Consider the following 16,594-nt stretch of genomic DNA (forward strand, 5'->3'; position numbering starts at 1 on the left):
GCCTCCAGCCCTGGAGGTCTGAAGGGCTGGGCGACCTGAGGTCGAGAGTACGGAGTTCTTAGTAAGTACATACTTAGTAAGTCGGGTCCACGGGTACCTATGTAGCCCAAGTGGGACTAGCGCTGACAGTTTGTCGGCTAAGCATTAGGTAATATGGATTCCCTACAAAATCTTTCGTTTTTCTTTCTTTCCCTTCTTTCTTACTATGTCTATGTCCATTTCTCATCATGACCATCCAATCTTAGGAGGTTGAAAAGCTCTTAGCACTCTTTCTCAGAGTCCATCTATGAATTTCTTCTTAATGAGGTTGAAATTTATGCCTTGGATTTCACGGAAATGAGCAACGGGCCTCACGATGAACAGATGAACACCGCAAGAGGACTGGTGAAGGTAGCCCTGAGGCCACATACCAAGTATGTCCTGACACGATGAGTTTGGGGCCATTGTTACCCCCTGTAGAGCACTTCCCTTTTCTTTCTCCCAACCGCAATCTCTTTACATCTGGCATGAAGCGCATGCTCTTTGAATGCTCAGATTCACTCGGATAGCGGAGATCAACTCCTTTCTGTTAGCTTTAGATTCCTTGCTATATAGCTCATGCTTGTAAGGAAATCATGATTGGATACATACAATATTTATAGTATAAACATATTTAGCTATGATTTTAACACTCCCGTTCAACATACATTCATGAAGTTCAAATGTTTCTATTCTTGTACCAAGTACGAGAACGAGGTACGCACTGGCCAACCGTGTACGCCAAGCATTTCCCAAGGTTCCTATGTACTCCGTACGATATATCCCCTTATCTTCTTGTTGCCCTTATTGTTCCACATCAAATTGTCTACACAGATCTACAAGGTCACATTTGATTTTGGACATGGAGGGTTGACTACAATTACTTTGGCCACCCTCCAAATCCGGCATATCTCAGCACAATGAGTCGCCTCAGTGATGATGCAGACTCCCAAGTCATTTCAGCATCCCCATCCAAAGACCACAATACTCCCCGGACGCAAGACCCCATCTCGAATACAGCGATTTCAAAGGAACTTATCAATGCTGCCCTCGATTTTCTCTCAACCTCTACCAATGAGACCCTCCTTGGAGTCTTTGCGCTTCTTGCACTCGTGACCTACATTATCCTGGGGAGAATCGGTCTGCTTCTGATTGGAGTGGTTGTGGGGGTTGTCCTGCACGCGTCCTGGGAGGGATGGGATAACGAACACGCAGACGAAGCGTCGCACGCGCAAAAGCCCAACAGGCGTAGAGAACTTGCCCTGGAAGTCTCTAACAGGCTTTTGGACTGGCCGAAGCGGGCTGGTGCTTCAGACATCCAGGGGGGAGACGATGGTTCTACAAGTACGCTTGAAGATATGTCCTCAGCAGACTTGGAATATGCCACCTTCCAACCGGCCACTGCTGTCGCCTTGAGAACGCTCACTGATGCAGTCATTAAAGACTATGTCAAGTAAGTATCCTTCATATATGCCCCCTTCTCCCACTGTGTAACAAATAGCTTACCCCAAATAAAGATACTGGTATGAGCCGCTTTTACCGTCCGAATCAAGTTTCCCAGGCTCCTGTCGGAGAATTTTGACGCATTTCATTACATCAGTCTCTTCGCACCTCTCGCGGAAACGAACAGAGGACACATTCTTGCAGTTCCTCACCAACTCCTCGTCTATCGTCATTGTATTCTTGAATGAACTTGCAGCAGCATTCACCGCTGTGGGCTCCTCCCCGGCGGAAGCCCAGAAAACTGTGGATCAGTACCTTGAACAATTTCCAGATAGCAGCCTAGCGAATGTCTTGTCTGAGAAACAACAAAAGAAGAAACTCAGCATGATTGCGGATGACATACTGTCGAATTTCTTGGATGCCAAGGCCTACAATTGTCCGGCTGTACGAGATTTCCTCCGTGAAGTTTTTGCGGGTGTGATACTGGGGTCCACTGTTACCAGTCTTGCCCGTCCTGAATTTATCAATGAATGGATTATCTATCTCCTGCAGGGCGGTGAATCCGAAATCATGCACGCTATCGACGCAGGCGTTGAAGGCGCGCGGAACCAGGGCGTCAATGCCCCCGGGTCTTCAGAAGACCCCAAGGCAGACTCCGTCAAAGCCACACAGAGAGAGTCCATCCATGTGGCGAGGGCTACAGAGGAAGAAGCAGTTCTAGAGGTGAAACGTCTGAGCGCTATGATTGCAACCCATGATACGCAGAGCTCAGAGTCAGAATGGCCACGCCAAAACGAACAAATTGACGAAAACCCTTTGAAGGCTGATTTGGCTTCAGACACGACTCATGAAAACGAATACAACGAAGACCAGGGGCCAGCGCCCAATACGCAATTAATTGCAAGCCCGAAAGTATCCGAAGACTCTTCTGTGCCACCTTTGATTCTTCATGGGGCACAAGTGTTGGTAGACGATGACGGAGCGAGGGATGAAAAAGGCCAGATTAAGTCGCGACCCATGTGGGATTATCTACTACAGGTCGAACCAGCGTCAACACGCTCGACTGGGTGGATGGTGTTTCGCAAATATTCGGACTTCCAGTCCCTTCACGAGATGCTGGGAACCGTTTCACGATTGAATCAGATTTCAAGTTTCTCGGAGCGTCACCCCATACTGCCTACATGGAAGGGCAAAACACGACAAGCTCTCGCTCGGGACCTTGAGTGGTATTTACAAGATGCCATGAAGCACGAGTCACTTGCCGACACTGATCGAATGCGCCGATTCTTGGAAAAAGACGCTGGTTCCTCCACTGAACCCACCGGTCCTAACAAACCGGTATTCTCCTTCCCTAGCCAAACTGCGTTTGAAAACATGGGCAAGGGTATGCTTGGTGCACTGACCAATGCGCCCAAGGGAGTGGCAGGGGGCAGTAAAGCCGTCTTTGAAGGAATGACGGGGGTGTTCGGAGGCACCGCCAATGGCAAGAAACCGGTCGTCGCTGCTGATCAGATTCAATCCAAAGTTGATAACTCTAGTCGCAGCAGTTTGTCGCAGACACGGTCCGGCTTTGGTGATCGTACCGGCGCAAGCAACGAAAATGTTGATTCACCTGTGGTGTACCATAGCGACTCCTTGGAAATCCAAAGAGGCGAAGTCTCCAAGCCGGCTTCGATCGACGGTACCAGAGAGTCGCTTGGGAATGAGCAAGGTGCATGGACCGCAGAGATCCCACCCTCTAAGACCTCGATTGATATCGGCGATCATACTGCAGAACTTGACATCCAGGCAACGGAAACTATTGAACAAACCCCATCACATCGCCGATCAGAGACTGGGCAGAGTATTGATCAACCCCACAAACAAGGGAATCCCATCACAGCCGATGAGACGCAAATAGCAGTAGAGCTGATCTTTGCGGTCATCAATGAGTTGTACACTTTGTCGTCTGCATGGAACATACGCCGAACCCTTTTGAATGCTGCCAAATCGTATATCCTACGTCCCGGGAGCCCGACACTGGAAACTATTCGCACTCTGTTACAAGATTCCATGATAGAAGGCCACACTTCGGATGACGCCCTGGGGGATTACCTTCTCAAGCTTCGTGAGAATGCGCTTCCGACAGAGGAGGAACTGAAAGCCTGGCCCCCTCCACCCAGTGAGGAGGAGAAGATCCGGTTACGGGATACTGCACGTAAACTATTTGTGCAACGAGGAATCCCACAGGCCTTAACAAGTGTTATGGGGGCGGCTGCTAGTCGAGAAGCGCTAGAGAAAATCTTTGATAGTCTTCAAGTTGAGAGTGTCGCTCGAGGATTTGTCTTCTCAATTCTACTACAGGGCCTTAGGGTATTGACTCTCTAGTGTTCAATGGATCATATTGATTTGGATATACATAAATGAGAGACCACAAGTAGGAATTATCAATGATGGAGACATATAGGTATGTATCTAGACTATATTGGCATTCACGTGATGACGTGTTTGCGTTTCGCGTTCGTGTACACAACTTCCCGCTTTCTTACTCTTCTATACCTTCTCACAACCAGGTTTCTGAGATCATCCCTCAGTCATGTCATCCAGGAAACGTTCGTCCGAGACAGGCGCTGGCCTTGACAATAGCGTGCGCCCAAAAAAGGCCAAGGTCAACACTACTGCGGAAACCAAAACCGACTCTAATGGAGATCGGTATTGGGAAATATCGAAGATGCGCCGCGTTACGATATCTTCTTTCCGTGGAAAAACCCAGGTGAATGTCAGAGAATACTACGAAAAGGACGGGCAGGAGTTGCCAGGAAAAAAGGTCGGTTGTTCAGTCAGTTTGCATAAACCGTGCTGATATTCATTCCCAATTCAGGGTATCTCAATGCCCGTGGATCAATTCGCTGCTATCGTCTCCATTCTACCTGAGATTGAGCAGGCATTGAAGGAAAATGGGGAAACTCTGCCTCGGCCGGTCTACTCGGCAGAGAGAGGCCAGTTTGATCAAGGAGAGCAAAGACAGGCCCATTCGGACAACCAAAGTCCATCAAAGCAGAATATCGAGGCGACAAGTGATGAGGAGAGTGAAGCGTAAATCGCCATTGAGAGTTGGTTTACGTTGCCCATAACTGGCCCTTACAATTTTCATCATAATCAAATTGATCTTGACCGTTTGAATCAAAACATGGTGGTCTGGACTTACTCCCAAATTTCCCTATCGATCACATACTCGCCTCTTGCGTCGCCATGTTGTTAGCAATAGAACCTCCCCGCCAAGCACGACGGTGATCTTCCTCTTGGAGAAGCTGTCTCTGGCCTCCGATTTGACCCCATCCTCCTCCTCCGGGTGTGCGGATAATGATCCGCTCCCCTGCTTGCATCTGAGCGGAATTCTTCGCGCCGAGGTTGATATATCTGTTCTCCCAGCTTCCGTCTTGTTTTTTCACGCGGCGCACCCAGATATTCTGACCACACTGGGCGTCCTCGCCTCCCTTCAATCCATATGGATGGTAGACTCTTCGTTCGGAAAGGATAGAAACTTGCACGGGAATACGGAATTCAATGTCTCGCACAACGCCGTCCCCGCCGCGGTGCTGACCATTACCCCCTGAATTCGGTCGAAGACTGAATTCTCGGAGGATTACAGGGTACCGCCGCTCAAACACCTCTGCATCGGTGATTCGGGTGTTAGTCATATGTGTATGAACCCCTGAAGTGCCTTCCCAAGTCGGACCAGCCCCGCTACCGCCAGCGATAGTTTCATAGTAACCAAACCCTTTCGTTTCCGTCTCACCAGGCATATTCCCTCCGAACCCAAATGTGAGGTTGTTGGTATCACCCTGTGACGCAGCACAAGCCTGGAAGCACCTCAAAATGACATCGGTCACTCGTTGACTCTGAAGAGGAAAAAAACGATGAGCCCATGATCAACGTCAGTATCTGTCTGGTCTTACCGTCAAAACATTGCCACCCACCACGGCAGCTGATTCTGAGGGAGACAGAAGACTTCCAGGAGGAATTCGAACCTCGATGGGCTTTAAACAGCCCTGGTTCAATGGGATATCTGCTGAAATAAGGCATCGCAGGCAATAAATGATCGCTGAGTATGTGACAGCCTCCGGTGCATTGATATTGCCTTTGATTGTCAGCTCATTAAACATCAAGTTTCCTCTTGAAAGCCACTCTACCATACCATATACTTCTGGGCCCGTCCCCTCAAAATCGAAGATTGCCTCTCCTTTGTCCCCATCTATTAATATCTTCAATTGAATAGGGCTCCCATCATCCATGTAATCAATAGCACTCAGTTCCTGACCAGCAAATCTCTTGCTCACATCTTTTAGTAGATTGCGCACGCTGAGCTCTGCGTTGTCTTGGATCTGGTGCATATAGAACTGCACGACAGCCTCACCATACTCCTCGATTAGAGTGCTGATCAAGTTGATCCCTTTTTTATTCGCAGCAATCTGAGCTTTGAGATCATTCAAGTTATCTGCTAGACATCGAGTCCCACTGCAGTTTGGATACTGTGCCGGCTCTTTGTACAGCAATTCTGTGATGCGCTCCTCGTCAAACTTGCCTTCTGATACCAATTTTTCGCTCTTGATGGCTGCGCCTTCTTGGTAAAGCTCTTTTGAATGAGGTGGCATAGATCCCGGGAGTATTCCTCCAATGTCGGCTTCATGCAGGTTAGTATATTTGTTCCTTTTTTTTTCTTTTCGTCTCCTCTGTTTCACTCGGGGAAAGGTCTTACCATGATGCGCCCTAGAAGCGACGTAGAATATGATCTTCCCCTGGCTAAAAGCAGGCTGCAGGACCGTGATATCTGGGAGATGGGTTCCCCCAAATTCCGGGTGATTTGACACGATCACATCGCCTGGCTTCAGTTTATCGTGCCATATCCGGGCCTGTATCCGTACACAGGTTGACATGCTACCGAGATGGACGGGCAAATGTGGTGCATTCGCAACAAGCCCGCCTTCTGCGTCGAACAATGCGCAGGAGTAGTCAAGTCGCTCCTTTACATTGGTACTTACACTTGTCTTCTGTAAAGCACGTCCCATTTGCTCGGCAATAGCCATGAATCTGTGCGAGAAGACGCTCAGCAGGATAGGATCCACATTGTCAGTGCTAATCTTTGGCTGGCTGCCATCGGATGCACCAATATTGATGATGACGTGGGTCTTTGTCAAAAGCGCTGAAGCTCCTGGGGTCACCACGATTGTTTGGGTGTCATCGGCTAAAATCGCCGGGCCTCTCACTCGCTCATCAACCTTCAAGTCGTCGAGCTTGTAGATCGGCGTTTCACGTCGGCCGCCCTCGAAGTAGACGAGAGATCTACGATATTCTTGGCCCGTCGTCACATCCTTTGGCTTGGACTCCTGGATCTGCCGGTCCACAGTCTTCTCGGATATTTTGAATCCTTTCCCGATTCCTCTCACCCGTACGTCATCCACAATGATGTCCCGGTCTGGGAGAGTAAAACCAAACTCTTGATCGTGTTGCTTCATAAATGCCTTTCCAAAGGCCCATTCGTCGCCCCCAAAGTGAAGATCGGCTTCTTCTTTGCTGGGTTTAAGTATCATCAAGGCAGATTCTGTGCCTCGATATCGCATATTGAGATATTCTTCAAACACGATTGAATCATTGTCGAAGCCTTGTTCTCGCAACCTCTGCGTGGATCGTTTTTTTAATTCTTCTATTCTTAAACCAAGTGCATCCCGAACCCCTCCCTTGGCATCATCAGCCCAGGTCTTCGATTCAGGCTCTTGATTTTCATCAACAACGTCTGCCAGTGCCATTCCGTATGCCGAGAGCACCGAGGAATACCGATGAATCAAAATCTGCCGAATCCCCAGGCTCTCGGCAATGGCAACGGCATGCTGGCCCCCAGCTCCTCCAAACGTAGCCAACCTGTGTTTTGAGGTGTCATGTCCCTTGGCCTCTGTCAGAGATCGAATGGGCCGGGTCATTGTCTCGTTGGCTACCTTGATAAAACCAAAGGCAACCTCGTCAGAGGACATTTCTCGGCTTTGGCCCCCTTTGGCCAACTTGTGGTTGATTTCTTTGGTTAGTTCCTCAAACAACACCCGACTGGCTTGTTCATCCAGTCCCTGAGTTTCATCTGAGCCGAAAATCTTCGGGAAGAAGTCTGGGACCAATCGCCCAAGGAACAGATTGGCATCGGTTACTGTGAGTGGTCCACTCTTGCGATAGCATGCGGGCCCTGGATGTGCTCCTGCTGACTCGGGCCCAACGACGAAGAGACCGTTACGGTAGAACAATCTCGAGCCGCCACCTGCAGCAACAGTGTTGATATCCAACTGAGGAGACTGAATTGTCACTCCAGCGGTGGTTGTCTCAAAGACATGTTCGTACCGGCCGGATCCATACCTGCTAACATCTGTGCTCGTCCCTCCCATATCAAACCCTATTACAGGCGTCTTCGACACAGGATCGTAGGAAGTCAACGCATACCCCACTACTCCGCCAGCAGGCCCCGACAGAATTGCTCGTAGGCCTGAAAATTGGTCCACATCCACAAGGCCACCGTCCGATTGCATGAATTCACAGCGTGCGCCTTTGGCGCCCGCCTGCTGTTTGACACTCTCACTGCCAAGGCCACCCTCAAATCCGGCTTGAAATCCAGAGATATACTTCTTGATGCCAGGGGTTAAATATGCATCGGCGCAGGCTGAGGTGGTCCTCGGCACAAGTTTAATCATCGGCATAAGCTGGTGGCTCAAACTCACATGGTGGAAACCAACATCCTTGGCGATTCTTCCCACCAGTGCCTCATGGTCTGGAAAGGTGTACCCATGCATAAGACACACTGCTATGCTTCTGATTCCGCGGCTGTATACCTCTTTCAACTGCGATCTCACCAAGCCCTCAGATGGACGCTTCAGTATGCGAACTGCTTCCGAAGAAAGGCCGCGAACAACATCGTCTTCTGCCCGGGTCTGTTCCCGGAAAGTAGTGGTAGTGGTGTTTCGTTTAGGATCTTCTGCGTAGTCTTCCAAAGTGACGCGCTCGTCCACCTCAATCACCTCCTCGTAAAGGACATCGGGACGTTTGATGGCAAGGTCAAATATTCTGGGACGAGACTGATTTCCAATCTCGAGGCAGTCTTTGAAGCCCTTGCTTACCACCAGTGCTACCTTCTCACCCTTCCGTTCGAGCAGCGCATTTGTGGCCACAGTTGTGCCCATGCGAATGCTCTGGATCAAAGAAGTATCGATGGGTTCCCCACGAGGAATTTCATGGCTTGTAAACTTGGAAAGAATGCGCCGGATCCCCTCTAAAGGTGCATCTTTGTAGTTGTTGGGGTCTTCCGAGAGTAGTTTAATCACAATGTCATCTTCCAAGCGACCCGTCCCTGGGTTTCCAACGCAATCCGTAAATGTCCCGCCTCTCTTTGCTATGTCAGTGTTCTGAATAAGTAGTGAGGGGGGAAGAAGGCTAATACATCGATCGCAATGCTGATTCCTGTTTGTTTTGCTGAACTCATGATACCTGGAACGTCGAATAGAGTGGCAACAATTGAGACTTCTGGGTTGCTCTGCTGGATTATAATGGGTTGCTTTTTCCAAGGTTGATGGACTAGGAAATGAGACTCGTTCCCCGCGCCAAATATCCTACGTCATGGCTATGTATGATACCCTTCAGAATGTATCAGATTTTAAGAAATGCTGTTTTTTTTTCTTCTTTCTTCTTTCTTTGGTTATTAACAAGGCTGTGGAACTGATGCTTTAAACTGGCCCCCAACAGCATTGACCTCACATACAACTAAGGCACTACAGTGGTTCGAAAAAAAAACCAGACCACATAGGATGGCGACCGGTCGAAGAGGGCGAGGAATTGAAATAACCGCTTTCAAATTAAATTGCGAACAAGACGGAGGGCGAAACGGAATTCATCGTGGTATTTGGGCGCGGACTTGGAACGATCGCTCGACGTTCGCTTCGGTGGGATCCGAGCTGCTGGACCAGGATAAATTACCAACCTCAAAAAAAGAAATATTTGGGAATAACTTGGGGAAAAAGCGAAATCGAAAAAAAAAGAAGTAGGGGAAGTAGGGGAAGCAGGGGTCACACGTTCACTTGGCCCCAGTTTGTCCCGACGAGCAAGCTTCACGCCATTTGAAATCAGAAACACAGAGGCAAAGGAAGGCGAGATACGAGATATGCCACAGGATGTATTAGAGCAACACTGGGATAACCTTGTCGCCTCCCTCCCTCTGGTTGGCACAACCGTAATGAAGGACACCTTCAGAAGACGAAAACAGAGTGACGACGAGGACTGAACGTAATACTGAGTTGATCTACTCAGCAGTATCAAGCTCATCATGAGCAGAGGGCATTGGGTCCAGGGGTACTGCTGTATGTGAGTGAAAAGAACGTTTTCTAGGGGATTCCGAGGCAACTGACCTTTCCTGTCCTCACCGTTGGGGCCGTTCTCACGGTCCTCCTCGCGACGCTCCCGATCATCATCGCGTCTTTCCCGGTCATCCTTGCCATCACGTTCACGGTCATCGGGGCTGCGAGAGCGGTCACGAGAACGGTCACGATCACGTCGATCGTGGTCACGGTCACGGCGGTCAGAATCACGGTCGCGGCGGTCGTAGTCGCGGTCAGTGCGGTCGGCGTCTCGTTCGTACCGATCGTCTCGGCGAGGGGAGTAGTCGGCGCCACGGCTGCGACGAGGGGATGGGGAACGACCACGGCGAGGAGGAGTGCGATCACGGCGACGGTCACGGCCAGCATCGCGACCAGCCTCACGGGGAGCATCACGGGGAGCATCACGGGGAGCGTCACGGCCAGAACCAGAGTCAAAGCGCCAGGAAGCAGAGGGAGGAGTGCGTGCCCACTGGAGATAGGTTAAAAGAGATTTTAATAAAGCTTTGGGGAGAGGAGCTTACCTCAATCTTCAGCAAATCATCGCGGCCGATACGCTTGTTGTGCATCTCATGGTAAGCATCATCAGCATCGCGGCGACTCTCGTATTCAACGAAGGCAAAACTAAGCGATTTGGATTAGACATGTAAGTGGTTCGAGATATTATCATTCAACTCACAGTCGGCTGGAGGGAGTGCGCGGGGCAGGGATATCACAGCGAACAAGACGCCCATAACTAGTTCCAAAATCAGTTGAGCTAGCTTCAGATACCGGTATCGAGAGAAATTATGATGAGGAATGACCAAGACTAGCTAACAGTTGCCCAAGGAGTGAGACGGGACAATGTTAGACACAAGCTTCCACGCCAATGCCACACTAGTTGGAAGAAAGAAGAGTGTCGTCCAAGGCATTGAGTGCCAATGGTCTTCATCGGGAGGTCGTCGGAAGGATGGGAATCGAAGTTCGTTGCGAAGGTAGAGGCGACACGTACCGTTCGAATTCGTAGGCAAGATCGCGAGCACGGGTGCCATGGCCAAACCCGGTAACATACAGAGTAGTTCCAGAGCGAGAAGACATGGTGCCGTTAGCACAGAGCAATGGAAAAGAAAGAAGATTGGGTCAGTTTGAAAGTTTTGAAAGAATTTGAAAGGAGAGATGGAGCTTAAGAAGCTTCAAGAGGTTAAAGAGTATAAAGGAAGAGAGTAGCACAGAAAGAATTAGTGAGGTGCTACGGTGGATAAAATATGCCAATGACGCAATTGATGAAAGCGGTTTTCTTTTTCTTCCATTTCATTTCATTTGCTTTATTTTATAATAGGAATGTGGCAATAATCATATTTCATTTGCAAATATAATATATCTTTATTTCATTAAATATAAACAAAAATTTGATATACAGAGTACGTGCAATATTGAATATTGAGGGATCTAGTTAATACTATGTAGCTTCTCCGTGGCCCCTAAGGTAGGTACGTAATATAAGTGGCGGACTATCGGGAGGTACCGTGTCTGTCGGTAAGTCGGGATGTTCTTCTCTTTCTAAACTCTCTCTCTCTGTAAGCACTTCTCCAGGTATACACACCACATATGTGATCTGTGAGAAACCACTCTTTGTTTCCTATTTCTTGTTTCTTCTTTCTTTTCACCTGTTCAACTACGTCTCCTACCAACATTGAAGGGGGGAGGAAAAAAAAGCAACTCTGGCCCAACACCCAATCTGATCATAGCAAAGCCCTTTCTTTTTTGATCTTGCTTCTCCTTTTTGGCAAATCCACTGTCAACAATACCCTTTATACCTCAGTTATATGGCCATTGAAACAAGCAATACACCACTGAATACGAGATCAATGATGTGCTTTTAGATCACCAAGCCTCGGAAAACAACCAACCTTCATGGCTAGCACTACACCAATAGTGCTTCATCGCATTTGATTTGCAGCAACAATCAAGCTTCATTTTCCGATTAAAAGAATTGCGGGAAATCATTACACAGCATATCACAAAGGACTGTTTTATCAATCTCATCTGCAGAACCGGATGTGCATATCGTCAAGATGAGCTTAGATCGCCAGGATGCTATTCAGAAAGAGGAGTTGGAAGGTGCAGCAAAGCCTTCCCTGCAGAATCTGTCCAAGTTTCCCTCTGGTTCAAATCCAGCCAAGGTGAGAAGGAGAACCCCTCCCCCCCTTTTCCATATGAGCTGGGAGGCTGACTTGGTTGATTAAAACAGGAGCTGATTAATGAGCAAACCCCCTCAATGTGGGTTCGTACTAGAAATAACCTGGCCGAACCAGTGGTAGCTGCATTTATGGCTGGTGGAGTGGCTGGTGCAGTCTCCAGGACAATAGTGTCACCACTCGAACGATTGAAAATTCTTCTTCAAATTCAAAGTGTCGGTCGAACAGAATACAGATTGTCAATCTGGAAAGCCTTGGTGAAGATGGGACGGGAAGAAGGCTGGCGGGGCTTCATGCGAGGAAATGGAACGAACTGTATTCGCATTATCCCCTATTCTGCGGTACAGTTTGGGAGTTATAATTTCTACAAGCAAGTGGGTGGCTATTCCTATCCTGCACAACTCGGTTTTGCAAACTGACATTTCTTTGATCCAGTTTGTAGAGTCTCCCGATGGTGAGATGACCCCGATGCGTCGCCTTGTTTGTGGAGGTGTTGCCGGTATTACCTCCGTGACTATCACCTATCCTCTGGACATTGTTCGAACCCGGCTTTCCATTCAATCTGCTTCATTTGCCGATCTTGGAGCAAGAGATCCAAGCCAAAAATTGCCAGGCATGTTCACCACAATGGCCATGATCTATAAAAATGAAGGTGGGACAAAGGCTTTATATCGTGGAATTGCTCCTACTGTTGCTGGAGTAGCCCCATATGTGAGTTGTCAGCTTAATTTGACTTGGTCACAACTGACAAGCGACAGGTGGGACTGAATTTTATGACCTACGAATCAGTGCGCAAGTATCTAACACCGGAAGGGGACAAAAACCCTAGCTCCTATCGAAAACTGCTGGCTGGCGCGATCTCTGGAGCAGTCGCCCAGACATGTACCTATCCTTTGTCAGTTCTTTTGTTCTATACGGCTAATCCCCATGAAACTGATTTTTCCTTAGTGATGTACTACGTCGGCGATTCCAGATCAACACGATGTCGGGAATGGGTTACCAATACACCTCGATCTGGGATGCTGTGAGGGTCATTGTGGCTGAAGAGGGACTACGTGGACTCTTCAAGGGGATAGGGCCAAATCTTTTGAAAGTTGCTCCTAGTATGGCAAGCAGCTGGTTGAGTTTTGAAATGACTCGTGATTTCTTTGTCAGCTTGAATGATAGAGAATAGTTCAAATAATATATGTACCTAGATATTTCTTCTCATTATTATTATGAACAGTTGATTATACACAATGCATATGTATATACACATGAACAAAAAGTGGATAAAATGTTTCGGTGTATGGAGTACGATGGAGATGTACAAAGTAGTTAGTTAGATTTTACAGAGTACATATGTACGCGATAGCACCTGGGCCAGGTTATCTTGGAAGATAAGGTTCATTTGTACGGAGTACGGAGTAAAATTCTCTCCTCCAGGGCTAGATGCAGCGAGACCCATTTAGCACGTGACCGGGTGGCAAACAGACCAAAACATCACGTGGTTATAACCAGGTCACGTGCCTCGCCTTTCCTAGTCAAGTCTAGCGTAGGGCTAAACCCACACACCACCGTCCAGCCGAAAGTCAAGGATCAAAAACCTCCTGCACTTTCCATACGGGTGCGACAGCAAGCTATTTCCCGGGAAGTCGACCAATACACAGCCATGGGTATGTTCAATCATCTCCGTTCACTCGACTATCGCATCTCGCAGCATTCATTCGGACCCCTTTGTCTTTTTTTCTCGTTCTCAGTCCATTCCACTGACAATTTATAAATCGCAGGTATCGACCTGGACCGCCACCATGTGCGGAGCAGCCACCGCAAGGCTCCCAAGAGCGACAACGTCTACTTGAAGGTTCTGGTGAAGCTCTACCGCTTCTTGGCTCGTATGACCCCCCCGATTCCGAATTTCGTTTGCAGCGCAATTTCTACAGGTGTACCGTTGTGAGGATTTTCGTGAGGCTGATATGGGATGCATGATAGGCCGCACCGAGTCCAACTTCAACAAGGCCGTCCTCCGTCGTCTCTTTATGTCGAGAATCAACCGCCCCCCGGTTTCCCTTTCTCGCGCCGTCGCCAACATCAGCGAGGCGCAGAAGGGCAAGACCGTCGTCGTTGTCGGCACTGTCACTGATGACAACCGCCTTTTGACCGTCCCCAAGCTGTCGATCGCTGCCCTCCGTTTCACCGCTACCGCTCGCGCTCGCATTGAGAAGGCCGGTGGTGAGACTTTGACTCTCGACCAGCTTGCTCTCCGTGCTCCTACCGGTGCCAACACTCTCCTCCTGCGTGGACCCAAGAACGCCCGTGAGGCCGTGAAGCACTTCGGCTTTGGTCCTCACACCGACAAGGTGGGTTATTACGACTGGAAAATGAGATGGCGTGGTTCAAATTTACTAACTCAAAACAGAAGCCGTACGTGGGAAGCAAGGGCCGCAAGTTCGAGCGGGCTCGTGGTCGCAGACGCTCCAAGGGTTTCAAGGTTTAAGGGACTTGATGAGGATGATGTGGTGTGTATGTGTTGTGAAAGATGCATTGGCCACATTGACTTTCTCGGTGTCTGGAATCATTCCAGTTCTAGCCAGAGGCCTCAAGTCTGTGTACTTAAAAGTGGCGGGATGTCTTTGGTTGGACTGGGAAATGAGAATTTACGAATGAAAGGGCAAAAGAAAATTGAATCAGGCTTTGTCCTAAGTTTTTTCTTATGGGATTTTTCAAACAAGAAAGCAAGGGAAAAAAAAAATCTTTTCTAAAATGATATCCTTCTATTGATGCGTTGCGCTGGAGGCGATTACTGGTCTACGGACAGTTTAGTATGGAGATATTTCTTCCCTCCTTCACCATCATAGTCCGCTGCCCTGTGACCATTTCCCCGGATCAAGTACTTGTAGATGGTCAGACCCTCGAGTCCGACCGGTCCTCGGGAATGAATCTTGTTGGTGCTGATGCCAACTTCCGTACCAAATCCAAACCGCATGCCATCGGCAAATCTGGTAGATGCATTCCAGAAAACACCCGCACTGTCAATTCCGCTCATGAACATATCCGCCGCCTCTTTTGACTGAGTCAAAATGATCTCGGTATGCTTGGAGGAATGCATGTTTATATGGGTAATGGCAGCCTCCACGGCCGTAGTCGGAGGGTCAGTCGAGGGAATTGTTTTCACTGCCAACACAAGGTCCAAAAACTCCGTGTTATAGTCGGATTCGGTGGCCGTTTGTACTTGGGCTGATTTCCCGGCTGGCAATGTCTTTGTCAAAGCGGATTTTGAACCAGGATCACAACGAAGAGTCACGCCTTTCTCTAGGAGAGCAGCAGCTACCGCCGGGAACACCGATTCAAGGGTATCCTCATGGACAAGCAAGGTCTCCAATGAGTTGCATGCCGCTGGATAGTCCGTTTTTGAATCCACAATCACTTTCACAGCGGTATCGATATCGGCATCGGCATGTATGTAAGCAGAACAAAGACCATCGGCATGTCCAAGCACAGGAATTTTCGTATTATCTTTCACGAAACGGACAAGTTCGTTGGAACCTCGAGGAATGACCAGGTCAATCAACGAATCCTGGGCTAAGAGAGAAGACACCGCATCCCGTGTCTTGACTAGCTGGATCGATGATACTGGCACGCGAGATTCGGCGATAGCTTTAGAGACAACGGTTGCGATTGCCGCAAAGGACTCCATGGATTCCTTCCCACCTAGAAATTTGCGTCAATTGAACAATATCATGAAAGCTTTATAAGGGCGTGCGTGTACCTTTCAGAATAGCAGCGTTACCTGACTTGATAGCCAACGCAGCAATGTTTGCTATTACCTCTGGGCGAGCCTCAAAGATAATCAGTAGTACACCGATAGGGCAGCTGACTCTCTCAAGTGTCAGACCGTCATCAAGGAGGGTTCGTAGTGTCACTTTCCCAACTAGGATTGTACTGTGTTAAGTTCTGTCTCAATGAAGCTCAAAGATTAGAAAGTGCACTCACTGGGGTCATCCAAATCTCGCACACTCAAAATGCCATCAAGCATGTCTTTGTATTTTCCAGGCCGCGACAGGTCAAGTCTCTTGAGCACGCTATGACTCAAATTCCCGCTCTCGGCCGCAATAGTAGCAAGTTCCACATCCCTAGCATTGGCTTCAAGAATATCTTTTTGGTTCATTTCCAATGCATCATGGAGCAACGTCAAGGCTTTATTGCGGTCATCATTGTTTAAAGTTGCAAGGCGACGAGAGGCAAGTGATGCACTATGGGCAGCATCAACTGCTGCGGATTCGGTCAATGACATGATGCCAAATAATCTCCGCTCCTATAAGGATTGAACAATAAGTGTGGGAAATGATTCCACGTAGTAGACTTAGAAGAAAGGGAAAGAGAGAAAAATTGAGTCAGAGTCAAAAAGTGCCCAGGTGTGGAGGGGCACGTTATCGATCCCGCCTCATCTCGGATTTACCCACCTTCCCGTCTCCAATAATCATCACAACTTCCTACGTCACATTTCTTTATCAACACATACCTACAACAAAAGTTCCATTTACAAACATTTTATCAAATCTCTCTTCTACCCCTTCGCTCCTCCTTTCCTCATCC

At 48.5% G+C, this 16,594-nt stretch overlaps 6 protein-coding genes across 6 annotated transcripts; 3 read left to right on the forward strand and 3 right to left on the reverse strand.

Annotated features, from left to right (window-relative positions):
* Nucleotides 1-938: 938 nt before the first annotated feature.
* On the forward strand, nt 939-3,828 carry N7471_012165 (uncharacterized protein; the record flags this gene model as incomplete). Its single annotated transcript, XM_057284884.1, has 2 exons — nt 939-1,471; nt 1,536-3,828. 2 exons carry the CDS (start codon nt 939-941, stop codon nt 3,826-3,828), a joined length of 2,826 nt encoding a protein of 941 aa, XP_057131150.1.
* A 208-nt stretch (nt 3,829-4,036) lies between these two features.
* Nucleotides 4,037-4,540, forward strand: N7471_012166 (transcriptional coactivator p15/PC4 family protein; the record flags this gene model as incomplete). Its single annotated transcript, XM_057284885.1, has 2 exons — nt 4,037-4,267; nt 4,322-4,540. The coding sequence occupies 2 exons, from the start codon at nt 4,037-4,039 to the stop codon at nt 4,538-4,540; spliced, it is 450 nt and encodes a 149-aa protein (XP_057131151.1).
* A 127-nt stretch (nt 4,541-4,667) lies between these two features.
* N7471_012167 (uncharacterized protein) lies at nt 4,668-8,956 on the reverse strand (the record flags this gene model as incomplete). The annotated part of the gene is made up of 5 exons (XM_057284886.1): nt 4,668-5,342; nt 5,400-5,581; nt 5,639-6,124; nt 6,200-8,861; nt 8,915-8,956. The coding sequence occupies 5 exons, from the start codon at nt 8,954-8,956 to the stop codon at nt 4,668-4,670; spliced, it is 4,047 nt and encodes a 1,348-aa protein (XP_057131152.1).
* An 813-nt stretch (nt 8,957-9,769) lies between these two features.
* Nucleotides 9,770-10,919, reverse strand: N7471_012168 (RNA-binding protein; the record flags this gene model as incomplete). The annotated part of the gene is made up of 5 exons (XM_057284887.1): nt 9,770-9,822; nt 9,876-10,314; nt 10,367-10,466; nt 10,522-10,578; nt 10,834-10,919. 5 exons carry the CDS (start codon nt 10,917-10,919, stop codon nt 9,770-9,772), a joined length of 735 nt encoding a protein of 244 aa, XP_057131153.1.
* Nucleotides 10,920-11,896: 977 nt separating this feature from the next.
* On the forward strand, nt 11,897-14,495 carry N7471_012169 (Mitochondrial carrier protein; the record flags this gene model as incomplete). The annotated part of the gene is made up of 9 exons (XM_057284888.1): nt 11,897-12,004; nt 12,073-12,393; nt 12,455-12,730; nt 12,778-12,914; nt 12,968-13,122; nt 13,543-13,674; nt 13,789-13,893; nt 13,991-14,358; nt 14,418-14,495. 9 exons carry the CDS (start codon nt 11,897-11,899, stop codon nt 14,493-14,495), a joined length of 1,680 nt encoding a protein of 559 aa, XP_057131154.1.
* Nucleotides 14,496-14,798: 303 nt separating this feature from the next.
* On the reverse strand, nt 14,799-16,292 carry N7471_012170 (glutamate-5-semialdehyde dehydrogenase; the record flags this gene model as incomplete). Its single annotated transcript, XM_057284889.1, has 3 exons — nt 14,799-15,709; nt 15,768-15,929; nt 15,992-16,292. 3 exons carry the CDS (start codon nt 16,290-16,292, stop codon nt 14,799-14,801), a joined length of 1,374 nt encoding a protein of 457 aa, XP_057131155.1.
* Nucleotides 16,293-16,594: the final 302 nt, after the last annotated feature.

Source organism: Penicillium samsonianum, assembly GCF_028829775.1.
Source record: "Penicillium samsonianum strain IBT 33392 chromosome Unknown utg000007l_segment0_segment0, whole genome shotgun sequence".
In the NCBI taxonomy this organism is placed as follows: domain Eukaryota; kingdom Fungi; phylum Ascomycota; class Eurotiomycetes; order Eurotiales; family Aspergillaceae; genus Penicillium; species Penicillium samsonianum.